The following is a 20198-nucleotide window of genomic DNA, read 5'->3' as shown; positions in this document are numbered from 1 at the left end:
ATTTACTATAAAAACAATTACCTCTGTATAAAATGTCTCAATGGTTTTATCATCAGATCAAGGATCAAATCTGGTTGCATAAGAGGTAGGCATGGTTTGTCCACTGAGGCTAATTCTGCCCAAATATGAGCTCTTTTGACTATTGAACCTTGGTTGATAATAAGAATTTTATAAAAAAAAGCAGGGGGAAGGGCTTTGACAGCATTTGACAGGGGAAGGGCCAAGATAAGGGTTGGCAGGGAGAAGCTGTCCCTTTATGTAATTATGTCTGCGGAGCTCCAGGAAAGCATAATGATTTTTGTGCTTTCATTTTTAAAAGCCAAATGCTCTGAACATTGCATGCTCACTTCATAATCAGTTTTTACATTTTCTATTACTCAGAGGAAATGGGAAGTCTGGATTTTAGATACAAATAATCAGAGTTGGTTATTCACTTTTCATATGTTGCTGTTGATGCTTCATTAATATCGTACAAATTAGGGAACGTCACAGTAAGAGGGATGGCAGTGGTCAAGGGGATGTTGTCAGATTACAAACAATGTGAAAGAGAAAGTTTCCTGCCTTAAATTGGAAGAAGAATGGGCAAAGACTCTGTTATCTGGTTAGGAACATAGTCATTTCTTGATTTCTACATCCATAATTTCTTTCTTTCTTTCTTTCTTTTAGTTATAGATGGACACAATATCTTTATTTATTTATTTTTATGTGGTGCTGAAGATCGAACCCAGTACCTCACATGTGCATAAGTGCTCTACCCCAAGCCACAACCCCAGCCCATTCTACATCCATAATTTCTATTCTGTACAATACATCATTGTATGGAGAGATGAAACTCTTCAAGAGGTAAGATCCTGCCTTATACGATTGTCGACACTACTTTAATCCAGGTGGGCCAGAGGGATTGTGGAGGAGGTATTTCATTTGAGTCTTGAAATGTACTTAGAGTTTAGACATTTGGAAATGGTCAGTATGCAATCTTAGTCAATACTTTGTTATTATTATTAATTAATTATCTACTGTTGCATAACAGATTATCTCCAAACAGTGCCTTAAAACCACAAACAGTTATCAGGCAGCTTCTGTAGGCCAGGAACTTGGGAGCAGCTCGGGGTGAGGGGGGGTTCTGCTCAGGGTCTTTCATGAAGTTCCAGTCAAGCTGTTGGCTTAGACTGCAGTGTTTGAAGGCCTGAAGCGGGCTGAAGGGTTTGCTTCCATGGCTCACTCTTCTGGACCTTGGCAGAAGGCTCAGGGCTCTGCTGGCTGTTGGTGGGGAGCCTCTGTTCTCACTATCTGGGCCCGTCCACAAGCTGGCCTAGGCCAGCAATTAGGGAGGGGAATCTAGTTTTGAGGGTATTTTCATTTAATTCATTAGAAGTCAACCACCAGTAAGTCCATCCCACATTTAACAGGAGGAGAATTAGGTCTCATATCTCAAAGGGAGGGATATCAAAGAATTTGTGGATGTATGGGTATATTTCTAAAACCCTCTCAATGGTGTTGGGGAAGATGGGGGAGGGACACTCACTTGGGTGGAGAGAACCAGTTATGCAGATGTCAACATGTGTGCAGAGTACTCTGGGTAACCCAGTTTGGAGAGCTTCAGAATAAGATAATGATAGGAAACAGAGGGGAAATCTAGAGAGAAGAAATGTAGACTCCAAAGGGCAGGACCGGGAATCGTGCAAGGTTTGTAAGAAGGGCCGAGCCATAGCCACAGTGGGGTTTTAGAGAGATATCCAGCAGCAGATAAATCTGGGTTTGGGAGTGTGAGGAGGGTGAAAGAGGAAAGGTCAGAAGCCCATTCTGGCCATCCAGGGGAATGAATCTGGGAGGGGTTGGTGGGAGCAGGGATCCAAAACAAGGACTGCTTTCCACCTCCTTTCAGATGCTGAATCGTGTGAGTGGTTATGAAGATTAGTACAGTTTAATGTGCTAATGGAATCAGCCTGTGTTTTAGATGCTGCTTCTTTACTGGGCTGGTGAATTGAGCTGTAAGCTTGATGCATAAGAGCGGTTCTTCTAATTGAGCGCAGTTTGTCCCTAGGATGACAATTGCACCTAAGGCCCATAGGGCACATTCCTAATTGAGTCTGCCTCCTAATTGTAGGGGAAGCCTGATGTTATTGCTGGAATAAAGCCATCCCATGTGGTAATTTTTTTATGGCAAAATTGCTATCCTTTTCTGCCTTAGTTACCAACATCTCTATCACCAAGAATGATGTTATTCTTCTATAAGCAAACTGCTTTTATTTACCTTTTATATTGATGCTTTTCTGCTTGCAATATGGTTTCCTGGAGATGTCCATTCCTAATGCATAGGCAACCCTGGGCAATACAAAGCAGGTGCATGGCCAAAGTCAGAATTCCAATGTAGACTTCTTGATTGACTCCGCTACGCGCTAGAAATCTCAAGAGCTTCAGAGCATAGACTCTTTTATTTTCCCTCCCTGTTTATAGATTTATATGATTTTATGGTCTCCAAGAGTTGAGCATCTAATCATTTTCCTAATTATAAGATGAGCATTAGTTCATTTTCTCACCAACTTGATTGCAAACTCACATACTGTATAGACTAACATTTTGTGTACTCTTTTAACTGGAGGTGCTCAACATGTTGTGGGCACTTACTAAATTCCCAAGTGAAAAATACCATTCGGACAAGACTATTCACCTTTATTTTATCTTCTCAACACCTTTGTCCTTTGTATCTCTAGATCCTAGCTGCAGTTTAAAGTAAGGATTGTAATCCAGAGAGCCTCCTACCCACTCTTTATCTTGACTGCCTTTTTGGCCCTATGGAGTAATTAGATGAAAACTTCAAGTGACCTTTGACTTCCCCAACATTCTTTCATATATGCATGATTTAAATGGCAATGATGTGATGTTTTGCAAATATCTATGATTCTGAATTGTCCTGTGGTTACATCTCCACATTATTAATGTTTCCAGGAGTAAATGCAATATATTCATTGTCCATTCTGTACAAGTTCCAAAAATATCTCAGACATTTCTAGGGTGAGTACCAGAGTTTAGTAATGGAATGAAACACTTTTCTATACTGCTTATCTTTTTTTGTTCCTGCTTACCACCACTGAGGTACACTGATGCCTTTAGAATATCTTTCAAAATTCTGGAATGCCAGTAGAGACAAATTGGAGATGAGAGAATTATGATGTATATACACCTTCTTGCCTGGTTCATTTCATAGTGAAGTTGTACAGTTACATTTTGGGTGGATCAGAGAGCTTCAAGTCCAATTCTTTCATCTTACATGTGAGAAGAATTGTGTTACAGAGATGTGGAGTGGCTTCTCAGAGTGCCTGGTGAAGTTCTAGCAGAACATCTGCGCCTTACACTGAGGTTTCTGGGTCCTGCTCCACTCAATAAAAATACATAAAAGAACCGCATACTTCTAACTCCCTCTAGGCTTCCTCTCCCTAAATACCACCATCCAACAGAACCAAGAAGAAAATCCATAGGTGCTATTTTTTTTCTTTTCTCTTTTAAGTGATCAGTTCCCACGGAAGTGGCAGAATAGGCAGACCTGTTCTGACCTTCATATCCTGTTTCTTACCATTCACCCTTCAAGAAGCAAACATCAATGATCATTTACAGAGTAATCTTGCTCATTAGAAATTATCTCTACACTAATGTAGAGTAATGAACAGAAGTACTTAATTTATCTGAAACATGGGAATTTCCTCTAGGTATAAACACATTAAAAATCTTTAAAAAAATCTAAGTATTTTGGAGCATGTTATGCCGTAAATGTGTTGGTATTTAAAAATGATGAATTTAGAGGTAGCTTTTATACCTTCATAGAAAACCTGGGATTTCAGGATGCTCTGGAAGAAGGAGGAGGAAAAAGAGGAAGGAGGAGGTGGAGAGTATTTGAATGATGTAAAGGGTCAGGCAAACATCTGTCTTTTATTGAGTTACATGTGAATAGGCATGGAGTGTTATTAGGTTCAGTTATAAATAATGTAACAATGTATATTATTCCACCAAGTATTATGGAGCTACAGGTCACAGTGTTGGAAAGTTGGAGCAGGCATATCTTTGGGCAGCAAGTTAGACCCTGTGTGCAGGGGATTGGAGATGGCTCTACTGGTTGAGAGTTGAGGATGGAAGTCCCTAGAATGGCAATTAATAAGTTTAATCATTTTTGTTTGAAGAAAACAACCAGAAGCTGTAGGGGTAGAAATCCTTGCAGGCTGGAGAAAGAAACCATTCAGGCTCAGTGACAAGCAGAAAGAGTGGCCTAGTGTCATGGAGGAGACACAACATGGGCCCTGAAGCAGAAAAGCAGACTCTCAGCATTCTCAGCAAGGCCTACTGGCCACATCTGTAGTGTTTCAAAGTGTCTTTGTACTTGGCACATAATTGGTACTATTTATAGAATAAATAGAAGGACTATGTATTTGTGGCAGCACCAGGCAAGACTAGAGAAACCTTATCATACTATGGAGGAGGAAAAGCAGGAAATACATAGCCAAAGGAGAGTCCTCATTTGAAGGTTGTGAGTTGGTGGATTGAACCTTATTTCGCAAGGAACTGAGCCGCTGGCGGCAATCGTATTGAAGCCCAGAGAGAAAGTATCTGGGGACTGGAGAAGCTGAGCACCCTCATGCAGTCATGTGCCCTTTCAGGGCCCCTGGAGTGCATTTAGACACTTTGACTTCTTAGTGCTTCAACACAGGGTTGAGGCTGAAGACCTTGAGCTCCTTGGCAGATTCATTTCCTCTGATGCTGAAACCTCTAGCACAGTGTTCACATTCCAAGAAATGCTTAATATTTAACAGGCTGCTTACTTCCTTAATCACCTTTCAATATCAGAACCATGGGCTTTGTCAGATAAGCCTTTTTAGCACATGACAGGTGATACCACTTAATCCAATCACAAAGCATCATCTTGGGTGATGTTGTCTTCAGTGCTGATTCAGGATCTTTCACCAAATTCAAATGTCCTGTCCCTTGCCCAGGAAGGAAGTTGGAAAAAATTGCAGGGTGAATATTCATTTACAGTCTCACCCTGAAATTCTGAGATTCAGTCTTTGATAGAGTGGATGTGGGTTGTGTCCTGTGGTTGGTTATATAACATGATGATACTTTCAGCCTCCTTAAAAAAATCTCTCATGGAATGCTCTGCTTTAAACCGTGTTCTCATAATGTGCAAAACAGATACCACCACACTGTCCTTCAATATTAGCCTATTACTGAATCTCTCCCCTGAGATGGTCATGGAGGTCAGGGATGGAGTAGAGTTTAACTTCTGTTATTCACATTATTGAGTTAAAAATGGTGATTTTAACATTTTTTCATGTCTACGCCACTACATAAATACAGAAACACTGAATGCTTGTGTCAATTGATCTACGCCAGCATGTCCTGCTTTCTCTCTGGGTACAGTTCCTTATAAAAGAGTCCCTGAACTTCCTCAGGACCTGCAAGATTTTGGGACTTATATACAAGTTTTGCTCTATTTTATGGAGACCCTGAAGACTTTGCTCCCTTCCTTCCTTCCTTCCCTCCTTCGTATTGGGGATTGAACCCAGGCTGCTTCACCCCTGAGCCGTATCCCCAGCCTGTTTTATATTTTATTAAAGACAGGTTCTTGGTAAGCTGCTTAGAGCCTCACTTAGTTGCTGAGGCTGGCTTTGCACTCACAATCCTCCCGCCTCAGCTTCCTGAGCTGCTGGGATTATAGGTGTGCACCACTGAACCCGGCCCTTGTAGTTTTCTTTGAATCAGGAATTCATACTGTTGCTAGAGGGATTTGACCACCAGGATTCATGAACTTCCAAACTTCCTGTCATGAGCAGCCTGTAGTACCCACTGCATGCTTCAGGGGGTTCTGAACTGATGCTTAGCCACATAGGAAAGAGCTTTGGAGGGTGTCCTCCTGACACTGGACTATCCTGTGAGTGCTGTGCACAGCACCCTGTGGCATGTCTACTGGATCCATAGTGTTTCTGCCAAAATCATCTCATTTAATGTTGATGGGATGGCTCTAGGGTGAAGAGATCTTTCCTTGAAACATCTGTACTTGTACAATTCCATTGCTGAATCAGTTTTTATTTGTAAATAAAACATAAAGTGTGTCTGATACATACTATAATAATCATGATAATAAGTTTGTCTCATTTGTCTTTAGGCATGTATCGTGGGGGAGTTGGAAGAGCTCTATGTATCTAGTCCATGGCTCTCAGTCTTCAAGGACCAAGTTCATGCTAAGCTGGGTTACTCTGACCTGGTCCCTCCAGCAGTTAGTGACCTGGGGAAGCCCCTGTGTGAAGGCTTTGTTGGATCTGGACCCTAGTTTTCCCCTCAGGTGCAGCACTGTTTACACCCTAATTAGGAACCATGGCCTACTTCCTTTACGGGGAAATAGTCTCTGATTTTCCAAGTAGTTTTAACTGAGGGGCCAGTGCTGGACTATGGAAGGTAGGGCAGGTCAGTCTTTCTGGGCCTAAAGAGGTTGGGTGGTCAGTCCTTCAGTGGTTGGACTGGATCTCAGCAGCTTCTCTAGGTGCACGGGAGCCCTGCATTAGATTTCTGGTGTTGAAATTATAACACGTAGAAGGACTTTGAGGAAACCAGACCCTACTGGCTAAATTAGAAGTGAACCAACTTTCAAAGATTATAAGAGTACAGACAGTATTTAGAAAAAAGTTCACAAAGAATAAATTTCATATTGAAATATTCTATACTTCAATACCATTTTTGTCATGAAAAGTCTCAAGAGATTGTGTACAAAAAATTGCGAAAGGCTTTGAGACTCAGCAGGCGTTGTGGTTTGCTCATCCGTCTGAACGGTCTCTGCTGGGCTTACCTTTGACCCACAGTCTTCACAGCCCTGTGGAGATGAAAGGATGTTTTGGAAAACCAGTCATACAGCAGATAAAAATTCCTTCAGAGCATGCAAGTTGTGTTTGGTTGTAGTGGAACTGATAATTGTTCCTGTGGATATTGCTGATTTTATACTCTTTGTAGATTCATTTCAGCATGATTTTATATGTCTGTCTGTCTTCTATTTCAGTTGCATGGATTATTCTAGACACAAGTCCTCGGTCATATATATAACTTATAGCTATTCTTCCTAGTCTGAGGCTGGTCATTTCATTTTCTTAAGGATGTTATTTGAAGTACAAATAATTTTAATTTTGATGAACTCAAGGTTGTGAAAATTTTTCTCTTATGTTTTTTTCTGAAAAGATCTATCATTTTTACTTGTATATGTAGGTCTATGATTCATTTTGTATTAATTACTCAATGATGGAATTCCATTCCCAAATTGTTTATCCTAGACAAGCCCCAAGTATTATTTATCCTATTTTAATAGTTAGTATACTGTTTTTCCTCTCAAACTACAGACCCATTTGTTTGCTGACTCATTTTTTTTAAATTAACTTTTCCTAGGCTTTGATTTTTTAGATTTTGGTTTGGGCCTAAATTGTATGAACTGCATGAATATATAAACCTATAGTCATATTCAAACGGGCAAAGGAATCCTGCCTGGCGGGGGGAAGACATAGAGATGTTTTGTGTGCTAAGAAGAATCATTTCTGGTGCCTTTTATGTTAGTTTCTTAAAGAGCATACAGGACTTTTGACTGTGTTGCATAACTTCTCTTCTCCTTCAGGAGATGGAAAGCCTTTCATAGGCTTGAACATTTATTATCTTGAACTGAGAGTGTCCTGAAAAGATAATGACCCTAACTAATTATTGCTGGAAGGGCCACAGATCAATATTCTAAAGCTAAGTTACTTTTTTTTGGATTCACATTCCCCACTATTTAATTGGTCTACAAAAAATGATCTAAGAAGTCTTTCATCCACTAAAATGTTCACTTGATCATTTCTTTAGGACGGTGCTTAGTGTTGCTGCTAAGAAAGACATCGCATGGTTGCATTTGGACGTTTTTCTTTGAGCAAGTTCAATTATATTTACTCCCACTTTTAAAGTGGACTGGGCTGAACTGCTGTGACCTGAGCTGAGGAGTAGAACCTGGGCTCTTGGATATTCACTGGTTTCTGATCTGCAGCAATATTCTAAGGGGACGCTCGTTCCTGCCGGTAGTGAGCGGTACCTTAGTTCTTCTCAGGGAGCAGGAACACTTGTTAAGCTCTGTCAAAGGAGCTGTTAATGTGACCTTGACCTCCGCATGACTGTTCCAGCACTTAGGTCTGTGCCTGGTGAACAACACAGACAGACTGTCTTGATACGGCTGTCATCATGCAATCAATATCTTTTAAAAATTGGGTTGGGGGATTCCTGAAGAACATGTGGTCCATCTGCTGCTTCTGATATTCTAGAATCCACCAGCTCACATCACTCCAGCCAACAGCTGGGGGTGCAGACCTCCAGAACTGACCCCAGCCACCCTCCTGCTACTGGAGCGTTGGTCTGGCGAACAGAGCACATACCGATGGCCACTGCAAGAGGGAGCCTGTTGAACTTGGCAGTCGCATGCTGACTGTCTTGCTCAATCTAACCATCTTTTCCAAGTCTCTGTTGTTCTTTCCAGCTCTCTGCATTAGGGGAATTGTCCCTTGATTTCTCAGGGGACGGAGCAGATCCCCAGGCTATACTCTGCCCTCACCCACATCTGCAGTTCTTCAATTCTATTAATTAAAAATCTATTTTCCTCAGAGATTCTGTCTTCTGTTATTTATTGATGTGGATTTTCCCTCCCATATTCTGCTGTACCTAGGGGGGTAGAGAGGAAATCTGTTTCTTTTCCTTATGTCCAAGATGGCCAAGATTCGCACAAGAATAGATCGTTAGTTTCTCAATTATCATTAAACATGTCTTGGCCAAATTGGTAAATTAAATTGCCTTTTTATTTTCTTGTTACTGTTTTAAGTTTCATTTCTTTGACTAATTACTGAGGTTGATTTTCTTGAATATGTAAATAAACTATTATGTGTCCTCACTTGTGAATGTTGTGTCTGCGGACTCTGTATCTAATGAAAACTTCAGTGTCTTATTATGTTATATGACTTCATCATCCATCAAGGACATTATCCTGTGGGTGAAATAATTACACACACATGCATATATATTTTTTGTTTGCTACTTTCTCTCTGATTTTTTTTGAGAGAGAAAGGTTTGCACTTTTATGTAAACAACTCCATCAAAAGGATTCCTTCCATTGCTTTTAAGCTAGTTATTTTCATGCAATTGGGAAAAAAATCTTTTCTCCTAGAGGGTTTGAACATGGTGGTATAATTTTTACTAGGTTTATTTCATAAAAACTGGCTCGGTACAGTGCCTAAGGCACAGAAATGCATAATAAACATTTGTTGATATATTGATAAATTACACTCCATTCATCTATGGAGTTTACGTTTTCCTCAACTTTAGACTGCAGATTTTTAACAGGAACATGATATTCATTTACATCAGCATTTTCTTTTGACCATTTAGAGAGAATTTAAAGAAAGTCATGCTTTTGAACAACATTGACAGAAAAATGCCTCCCTGTCAACATTCTTGGTGGAATAAGGGAGAACCCTTTAACCTGTCTTTCCCCTCGCTTGGCTCACCCCAAATCACCTCTCACTGCATCCTGGCACCTGCATCCAGCTCCACCACCTGAAGCACTGGGCAGCGGAACAGGAAAGGACTAAATTGTAACATGATTTCACATCTAGTGACTACATTTCTGTCAATTTTGTTTGTGCGTGACTCTGATACTGTTGAGCCTGTTAGTACTGCATATGGCGTCCCAGAGGACTAACTCCCAGAGAGCAGAGAGATCCTAAAGTTAGATGGAAGACTCACATCTTAACAGAATTGTGATTCACTGAGGGAGGCAGAAGGGGAAGGAACCAATTGCTAAGAAGCCAAGAAAAAAAGTGTATTTGCAATGAAGACTGGCATAGCATATTGTTCCTTTATCTCACTTTGGTGTCCTAGTTAAATGCCAAGAAATGGCTGTTCTACAGAAATTAGGGCCATTATTTCTTGGCATATCTTAATAAAGCATGAAGGCATGAAAAAATAGAAATATATGGCAAGATCAATATGCATTTCCCCTACTCTTGGGGAGTTATTTATAACAATCTCCACGTTTGAGAAGTGACTCTATGGCAGAACCTAGAGGAGTCCTTGCCCTGGGCTTGTGCCTGTGTGTGATGCTGCACCTCCTACCAGCCCCCTTGCCTCCCACTGCAGGCCAATGCTGTCATGTGAAAGGACATTCCTCGCTCCATCAGTTGACCCAGGAGTGTTAATTCCCTTAAGTGTCTGGCATCATGAATTTGGTTCTTTCATTCTTCCTGCCCCCCCTTTTTTTGAGTGGCTTTTTGCTTTCCAAGACCATCCTAACTGCAATTTGTCCTTTGGGTTTTCTCTGTGGTCTTGGAGATCCCACTTCCAACTTCTGATTCAGACCTTCCCTCTTGTTTGCTTCAACATCCAAAGTGACGGAGATGAAACTCTTAGAGATGGCACTGAAGCTCTGATCCCCACCCACAATTGGGGGTTGGTTACATACTGTCCAAGGGCACAGGAGACATCCTGGGTGCTCTTGAGATGGGTTCTGGGGTTCATAAACAAAGAGCACCAATACACAGTGGTTCAGCTCATCAGACTGCGTCTGGTTCTCCTTGGTAGCCACTCCATCTGCCTCTGCCATACAATTTCAGGATGTTCTCTCCTTCATAGTGAGGGAGGAGAGTGTCCCTGAGGACCTGAGGTCCCAATCACCTTTCCACTGTTGATTCTACCTTGCTTTACCTGATGCACACAAGACCTGGTCACTCACCTGGACTCTGGTGAGAGACTCAGTGAGAAAGAGAACAAGTCAGTGGTCTGGGAAGAACTGGACTCTCCATATGTCACGGGGATGACCCAACAAGAACCCTGTCCACCAAGGGGATTAGAGTATGTCTGCTCCTTCCCCAGGGGGCTGTGGGCAGCTGTGTGGTGTGAGAGTGGGGAGTAGTGGCCCTCTAAAGCAACTTGACTTTTTAGGCACGCTACACAAAGTGGATTAAAAAAAAATCCTCATGTCCTGAACATGTACAATTGCTGTTATGGTCTGGATCCCTACATTTTGGGTCTCATTTTTCATCATTGAAGGCTTCCTCTATTATTTACCAGGAACTTTGCTAAGCCACGAGGAAGCATTAGTAAAACACACACACACACACACACACACACGCACACACACACACCCATATCCTTAATCCTTGTACGGATTTGACACACTTCACAATGTCTCACTTTCTGAGGCCACCTGGTCCTTATTCACTCTTTCCTTTCCACTCTGATAGGCCCAGCTCCCGGGACTCCACCCTGGGTTAGAACCCTAGGTCTCTGGGGGTCCAGAGGAAGTGTTTGAAAGGTCTTTGAGAGGACTTGAATTAACTGTGTTTGAGGGGTTTCATAAACCATGATTCTTGTTCCATTTTTGGAAATAATTTTTAGGTGGAAATGATGCTGATTAATTTACTTTTTGGAGAAGAATGCTTCAGAGAGGACAAAGACTTATGGAAGAATCCCTGATACAAGGTAGCAGAGGCTTCTTTTTGTTGAAACTTATGACCCCGAACCATGAATTCTGTCCTCAGTGTATCTGCCACCTTAGCACGTCAGTGATTTATGGAAAGGCCCTTTGTTGTTTCTCAGAATATCACAGAACCTTAAACCCAAAAAGAAAAAGGGAAAGAATAACACAGATATTTCTTGGTCAGACGACAAGAACCCCAGCTGGCCTCCTTGACCCAAGTGAGAATTTCTTTTTTTTTTAAATAAAGGATATGTACTTAGTCTTCCAACAGGGGAAGTGTGTGTGTGTGTGTGTGTGTGTGTGTGTGTGTGTGTTCCCCCATGTACACTTTATTTTGGGAAAGCAAATAACTGAAGGAGGCCTCCAATTCAAGAAAAGATTTTGTAAATACTTCCCAGAAAGACCTTCTTGACTGAAGAGAGAGAACAAAAATGTGAATTTTCAGGGAGAAAGCCAGCATCGTGGCAAGTGTTCTGTGCAGCATGGGGGCCCTTAAGTACCAAAGGGTGCTTCCTGGGTTTCCTCTGCCTGTCTTCCATCATTCCTAATGTCTCAGTGCTGCTGGACAGGTCCTTTTTATTTTACTCAACAATTATTTATTGAGCAACTACTGTGTTCCGTCTTAGTGCACTTATGAATTTCCAAGGCCAGGCTTTCTTCTCATTATGGCTTATGGGCAGATATAAAATGAAGGTTGAAATAGTGCAGATGCTTAAAACAGAGATTACTGAATCTGAGATAAGAGGGTTATTAAAAATCAAATGGACACTTTGTTCAAAGGCCTGCCACCATCCGTGGTTGAAGCATATAAATAGACATAAGTGCTGGTATACATTGAAGAAATAACATGGTCTCAAATAGAGACAAAACTGTTGATCATGGAATAATAGACTCAACATTTTCCGAAGCAGCCGGTGGTTAATGGGCAGTAGTTGACATCTACTTTGAGTCGTATGATATACTCGTGAGGTCGGAGCACACTTCTCTGTAATGAATGCATGATTAGCTTATGGTTTGAGGGTGGCCACTTGGAAACAGTCTAGGACTGGAGTTGAGATCAAGTTCAGGTCTGCTGAAGGAGTTGTTTATTGTTTAACTGTGATATTCTGCACTTAAGGACGGGAAGGAGTCCCTGGCCCTGGGTATTAAGAGAATGTGGTTACTGGCAGTTCCTGGGCCTTGCGAGCATCTGAGTGTATGAGCAACATTTTACTCAGCTTTTCCTGTCCACTGGTCTCAGAAGATCTTGAGTGTTCAGGCCTCTGGTCCAGTGGGTCCATTCTTCTTTCCCTGGCTGATGATGACTGAGGGGCGGTGGGAAGGGACCTACCTGCAGCAAGTCTTGGAGGGGCAGAGCCAGTGAAGGATTTGGGAGTGGATCCTCACTCTTCTTACAAGGCCTCGCTTATCTCTGTTCTTGCTGATAAGCTGGAGAAGGACAGGAAACACCCGTGTCTCTTCACCTTTCCTTATGAAATGAGGGGTGGAAGGGATTCTTACCACATGAGTCATGTTGGCCAGTGATCTTTAGTCAATAAGACCATCTCTTGATAAGCAGGCAATTTACCATTCAGTTTGAATTTCCTGTTTCATACTTATGATCATGTGAGCAAATTTAATAAACTAGTTTTCTTTCCTAAGGAAGAATGTGTTATATTAAGTCTTTTTTTTTCTTTTTTGCCACAGTCTTGGCTGGGCACAGAATCACGAGCCACCACACAGCTTTGTAGATTCAAACAGCAATTCTTTATTCCCGAACTCACACCGGCCTCCACACACATTCTGGGGCAATCCCAGTTCTGCTGCCGCCCAGTTCACCTACTACCCGAGGCTTTTTTCCCAAAATGCTCTCTGAATCTCACGAGAGCTCAACGGGAGCTCAGGTAGCAGGAACGCCCTATTTCCAGCAGCAATAATCCTCAACATCGAACTTCCCTAAAACCCAAGGTCTTAAACTGGGAACGCCCTAAACCCAAGGACCGGGATACTATACTTCCTCAAACTGCAGGATACACCCTAATCCTGGATCCACCCTCGTCCTTGAGTAGGGTCATCTTTCTCAAACACACATGCAAGGTCACAGCAAATTTAACATGGGGTACGCTGGCAAGGAAATCGATGCGTCATTCCTACTTGGTAATGGCCCTCAGCACTTTTTCTTTTTGTGATGCTGGGGATTGAACCCAGGGCCTTGTGCTTAGGAGGTGAGCTATGTCCCCAACTGAGCTATGTCCCCAGCCCTATATTAGGCCTTTTGATGGCATGTGTAGGAAGTGATCCCAAGATGGACCAGAAATCACAACCTTGTCTTCTGTCCCTCCTGCTGCTGTCCTACCCAGGGCTCCTTGATGCCCATGAAAAAGGGGTAGAAGGACTGGTCAGTGGCAAGGTGCCAAAGCAGAAGTTAACTGACTGATGAGAACAATGAGAGTCAGCAACTGCTTTTCAGCCAGGAGACAGCTCATGTAGTTGAAGGTACTCACTGGAATTCCAGAATTTTAAAGTCCAGTTCTATATTCCAGTAACTCTGTGACCTGCACAAACATCGCACATGTTTGTACAGAAAGAAAAAGATGCACAAGATGGAAAAACAAAAACACTAAGGCTAGGAATCAGAAAGTCTGGGTTTTATTTCCATTTCACTTACTGAGTGTGAGTCCTGGGGCAAGTCTCATCACCTCTGTGTGCCCTGGTTCTCTCTTCTGTGAAATGAAGACAATAATAATAACATCCACTTCACAGGATTTTTGAAATCATCATAAATATGTGCAATGCTGTTTTAGTCAGCTTTTTCACTGCTGTTACCATAAGACCCGGCAAGAACAATTTTAGAGAAGGAAAAGTTTATTTGGGGGCTCACAGATTTGGAGTTCTCAGCCATAAATGGCTAGGTGCATTGCTGTGAGCCCCAGGTGAGGCAGATCATGGCAGAGGAGGGAGGGAGAGGAAAATGGTTCAGGACATGGCACCAGGGAGCAAGGACAGAATATATACCCAAAAGGCACATCCTCAGGGACCCACCTCCTCCAGCCACAACCCACCTCCCCAGGTACAACCCAGTTAATCCCAACCAGGGGATTAAATCACGAATTAGGTTGAAACTCTCATAACCTATTTCACCTCTAAACTCTCATGAATTGTTTCCAACATGAGCTTTTGGGGGGACACCTCATATCTAAGCCATACAAATGCTTTTTAAAATAGACTAGAATGTCCTCCAACATGAATATTCTTATCTCAACAACACAATCATGATAAAACTTAATCAAGAGCGTCTTGCAAGCAATGGAAGGATCTGTTCTCCCTGGTCTCTATTTTCTTTAGACCAAACATCAACACCGACATTTTCATCTTGAGAACCTGGATCCTCTCCATCTGTCAGCTTTCTGCAGAGCTCCTTTTAATGTTTTTTTTTTTTAATGTTTTTTTTTTAGCTCCTTTTAATACTGATGTCACCCAAACTTCGTGCAGAGAACCCAAGAGCAGAGCTCTGCGGCAGGTGTGGTGCCATAGCGCACATCCATTCTGATCAGAACCAGCACAAGGGGGATGTGTGAATCTAGACAGGTTTCCATAGCGCAGGGACCCAGAGGTAATAATTGGATTTCATAACATCGGTGTTCATGCAATGTTCCTAGTTTAAGCAGAAGAACCATTTTTAATGTCATTTAATGCCCCCAACCATATTTCCTGCCTATTAAGGACCACATTTGCTTCCTCAGCTAATGGCTGGGATCCAGCTTTGAGTGGAGATTATATTAATGTAAGATAAATGAGAAAGATCCTATTTTTCATGTATCTATCCTAGGTCTTGGCCCATGTCTTATAGTGATCGGATAGATTTTAGGGTTGGTGTATCTTAAATTATGCTACACTGCTGGATTTGGTTTATATAACTATGGTGAAAAAAAACCAAACCACTGGATGTTAAGATTAACCCTTCATTATCTTTTTATCTTTTCTACTCCCATGGAACAATCTATGAATAAGAATATCCCAAGGTCTTGGAAGGGAGTGAAAATCAAATATTTTACATTTGACATGAGATTTGACTAAATAATTCAATACTCGAATCAAATAAGATATCATTATTTAATTTTTATACTTATGTATAACAATTATCCCATAATCAAATAATAATTCTTTTTAACAGACAGAACAAGCTGTGTATCTCCTTGAGAGAAAGCTTTTTCTTTTCAGCTGGGCTTCTGTGTTCAGTCTTAGCATTTGCCCCAGCAATCCCACCACCATTCCTGAGCCGTGGCATTCAACAAAGAAGTGGCAAGCTTCCAAGAATCGTACTTCCCACAAATACACAGCTGAGAACATTAAAAACTGGGCAGGTCTGGTTTGTGTTTGGTTCACCTCCGAAAGTCTCACATATGACTTCTCAGTTGAAGGGACCAGCGGCAGTTCAATAAAACCAGTCACGAGCTCCCGTGTCACCATCCCAACTGCCACCACTTGGCCCTTGTCTTAGGAGATAGCTCAGGGTTTGCTGACAGAGAACATCAAGGAGCAGGGACCAGGTTGAGGACAGTTTGCTCTGATGTTAAGATATTCAGCTCAGTGAATACCCTCCGTCCAGCACGTTGTTCAGGCAATATGAGAACCAGATGGGTTTGTACCCGCTGCCCGAAGGCCACTGTGGGAAGGAGACGGTTGGAATTCTGCACATCTGTGCCATGACATCAGGAAATGCCACCCTTTGTTTTGCTCCGTCGACCATACTAGAGCATTTCCCCTTAATTCATGTAGGAAAATGAAAACCTTCAGTCACAGGGCACCTTGTCCTAGTCATTCGTAAATTAATTTGTTAATGAAACATTACATCAGGGTAGCACTTTACAGTTTACAAAGTGCTTTCATTTCCTTGTTTAATCCTTAAAATAACCTTGTGAAAGAGGCAGGGCTGTTGACAGAGGCTAAACAGTGGATGACAAAATCCAGTGTGCTATTATTCCTGTCTTTACGGGTTTGGTGTTAATTTATATATGGACTTACTTATGTGGGATTATAGCAGAGTGTACATAATGTATTGCCCCTAGAATACACTTATTCCTCAGGGGATTATCCTTCTCCATACACAAAGTATGGGGCTCTGGGTTTTCAGACATTTTCACGGTGCTCCCATAATGGTACAGAAGAAGGACATGGACCCCTAGGAGTCAGGTAAGGGGGGGATGTTTAGGAAAAGAGTTTGAATTACAGGTTAGAACACCAAGCTTCAAGTCCTATGCTCAGATTTTAAAATAGCATGCTGATTTTGAAAGTTATCTACCCTTTTATTTTTGCCATGCAATTTTTAGAAAAACTAGCATGCTTGGCAGATGAGCCAGATTGATGTGCGCCTGTTTCCCAGTTTGAGAAACCTAAAATTTTACCATGTCAGATTTGCTTCAGCAGGAAATATGCTCTTTGTTTTATCATTTTCTACAAGTGTCCAGTGCTAATAATGTTAGAGCAACATTGGGGTGGATTTTTCCTTAGGTCGTTTGGGTGTTCACCAGGGTTTTTAGTGAGCATGGCTGATGAGGTAGCACCTCCTGTACTTCCTTGGAGAAAAACTACCTGTTTGCTGCTCTGCAGAGATCAGGCTGGGGGTCTCCCTCCCAGATCCCCTCAAACAAATAGGGTAGCAGTGCACCTCTGTTCTCAATTCCTTAATGCACAGGACCAATCCAAACTCTTTTGCAAGGAAAGCAAAGCCCCTTGTGCTTCATGTGGCCTTGCCCCTGTGTCTGTCCATCTCCGGCCACTTTCACTCTTCTCTCCTCCAGTGCCTTCACCTTTGCAGTCTCTGAACACCTGAGAATTTCCCACATCCCTACCTCAGTCCATTTCCCCGGGGCCATTCTCCCATGTGCACTTTGCCCTGCTAATGAGAAGGGGAAACTGCTCCCCATCCGTCCAGTCTGACCCCTTCCCATCCATCTCCCCTGAGCCTCTGATGCAGGCTGAGAACCTTCTTTGATGGACTCACTCCACTTGTGTGTCTCATCTTGGCACCTACCGTCAAATTTTTGTTGCTTGTCTGTCTATGAGTGGGTTATGAAATATCTGAAGGCAGGAGCCATCCATCACTGTGCCTGGCACAGAGTAAGCGCTCCAGTGATTGTGCAAGGAGTGACTGAAGGACCGTGTGATTCGGCAGCAGTCCTTCCAGAATGTTCTCTGAGACGTCATCCCATAGCAGCATCGGGGAAGGAAATAGCCCTTTTCTTTTTTCTTCTTCTCCTTGAGTTTCAGAAGACATTATTTTGAAAATTGTAATCTTGTGTATAACAATCTTAAAAAGTGATTTGGCTACACTTTTTGGGTTTCCTGGAAAAAAATATTTTGATGCAATGCCTTTAGGGAAGTCATATAAGGAAGTAAGGTAAATGGCCTCACAAAACACTCAGTTATCACATATCATAATAGGCTCGGTGAGTTATCAGTTAAGTGGCTCATTAATAATATGACTTACAGGTGAAGAGAGAGCAGGAGAGACAGAGTTGTAGCAAATACAGCGTCTTATAAATAACGGGTTGTTTTACTCAGACTACTTCTTCCCTTTGCTTTTAAGGATGGAGTTTCTGTAGTAACCACTTATTTTCAACTTCTAAAATACATTAAGAGGGGGCTGGGGATGTGGCTCAAGCGGTAGCGCGCTCGCCTGGCATGCATGCGGCCCAGGTTCGATCCTCAGCACCACATACCAACAAAGATGTTGTGTCCGCCGAGAACTAAAATTAAAAAAAAAAATAAATAAATAAATTCTCTCTTTAAAAAAAAATAAATAAAAAATAAAATAAAATACATTAAGAGTTCCAAGACTTGTTATAGGCTTTAATATATGATTGTGGTATCGCAACCAAGAAAATGGGATAATTAGAAGGCGTGAGATGCGGAGGGAGGGCCAGCGTTTGGGCCTGTGGTAGCTCATTAGTGCTGAGAGTGTGGCGGTTCTTGCTGGATGGAGCTCTCAGGTTGGGTTTTTATCTGTCATGGTTATCAGATGAGCTTCTTCAGCCCAAATCTTTTTCTTTCTGTCTCTTCTCTGTTATCTTATAATCTTAGTTTATAAGCAGCGATGTACCTTTGGTAGAAACTTTGTGATCACAGCCGCTGAACACTTGCACAGTGACCATCTAAGGTCTGTCAGTGCGACCACACGCTCCAGGAAGACAGCTGTGATCCTTGTTGTTCTGAAACATGATGCATGCAGGGTTGCTGGTCCCTCCTTTTTTCGTTTTTGTTTAGTAGAAGCATTTTTTGTAGTAATGTTGTGTGGCACTGGGTTTCCAAGGGTGGCCCCCGTGGACTCCGCCTTAGGGGAGTCACATTTGTGCGAACTCCTTCTGCATTATGTCTTAGCTGGTCTATGGCTCATGCTGACCATGAAAGGTGACAGTAGTGATACAGTACCTGTTCTGGGCCCGGCTTTTAAGAGACTGACAGCTTCTGCTTCTTCTCCCTTGGAATAGTCTTTTATTTCCTTTTCTTTTAACTTTGAGTACCATACAGTGGTGTTTATCTTGCTGAAGAAATCATGTAGAAAGCCCTGAGCCTGTAAACAGGGAGAGGGACTCAGTGGCCCACTTTGCCATCAGAGCTGCTAGCTAACCCAGCCCCATGCGGTCCAATTACACTCTCATGGAGGACACCCTGGGAGACCATCCCAAGAGGCAGACCTGTGGCATTGTGAGAGGTAGTGTTTACTGTTACTTTTAGATATGAGGTATTAGGGTGGTTTGTCACACAGCAATAAGTAACCCAAACAGTATTGGAATATCAGGAGCATATCAGAAGATCTCTGATCTAAAACATACTTTAGAAAACAATTGGTTCCTGGCTTTCCAGAGGGCTCAAATTTCTGTTAGGCAGGCAAAGGCTGTTGGAAGTCTGGCTTGACACTGATTTGAGGCTTTATATTAAAGGATCTGACAACTTATTTTAGACGGTCTTAAGAATCTAAAGATGACTCATGTAGGTCAGACATAAAGAAGGCCTTGAGGAAACCCCCCCTGCTGCACCCCACCCACAAGATTGGCCTTGGAAACAAAATGAGCTTCCTTGCTGACCCTATTTTGTATTCCCCCGCCCACCTCCTTCCAACCAATTTCTTCTTACCTTGTTCTGATGTTCGCAGCACCACTTTTTATAGAAGAAAAAGGAATGGAGGGCAGGATGAGATACCCCAAGGTCATGACGTAGTTAGACAGACTGGGCCTGCAGGGCCATAGGGCTGCCTGGGCGAATGGGAAAGGACATTCTAAAGGATGTTCTTAACTCTCAAGATTTTCTTTATTTCGTATAATTCTGGTAATGCTTTATACTTACAAAGCTCTTGGTGGTTCTCAAATCCTTTTCTGCTTGCAGTTCATCATTTGATTCTTACAGTGTTCCTGTGCAGAAAGGCATTGTTTTAGTGTAGGCACTGAATTTAAACATTATTTTAATTTTATGAATATGCCATATGGTCATGAAAGTTAAAATATGATCAATGCTATTGATCAATGCTATGGTAAAGCCTGGCAGAAATGTGTTGAAGCATTCATTCACTCAGTTGTTCTTCATTGTTTTTTTTTAATCCTTTTTCAAAATTGGGAGCTGCTTCTTCAGCAAAATCTTTTTATAGACCCACAACACCCAAAAGTGATCCCTGAGGAGCTACTCAGGTTCATTTGTGGCTTCA

The 20198-nt window shown here is 42.1% G+C and overlaps 1 protein-coding gene across 4 annotated transcripts in view; it reads left to right on the top strand.

Moving 5' to 3' along the window:
* Nucleotides 1-20198, top strand: part of LOC308632122 (protein-lysine methyltransferase METTL21E-like) — a 148573-nt gene that overhangs the window by 99563 nt on the left and 28812 nt on the right. Inside the window, exon 6 of one of the 4 annotated variants that reach the window (XM_081263850.1) lies at nt 7867-8791. The exons of the other annotated variants lie outside the window; for them this stretch is intronic. Coding sequence (XP_081119976.1) covers nt 7867-7930 — 64 coding nt within the window. The 3' untranslated portion in view covers nt 7931-8791. Of the gene's footprint in view, nt 1-7866; nt 8792-20198 lie in introns of those variants that run through there. 4 annotated transcript variants of the gene reach the window in all.

The sequence above is a fragment of the Spermophilus citellus genome (genome assembly GCF_964194105.1).
Source record: "Spermophilus citellus genome assembly, chromosome: 1".
Taxonomy (NCBI): domain Eukaryota; kingdom Metazoa; phylum Chordata; class Mammalia; order Rodentia; family Sciuridae; genus Spermophilus; species Spermophilus citellus.
This window is presented reverse-complemented; position numbering and strand designations above follow the sequence as displayed.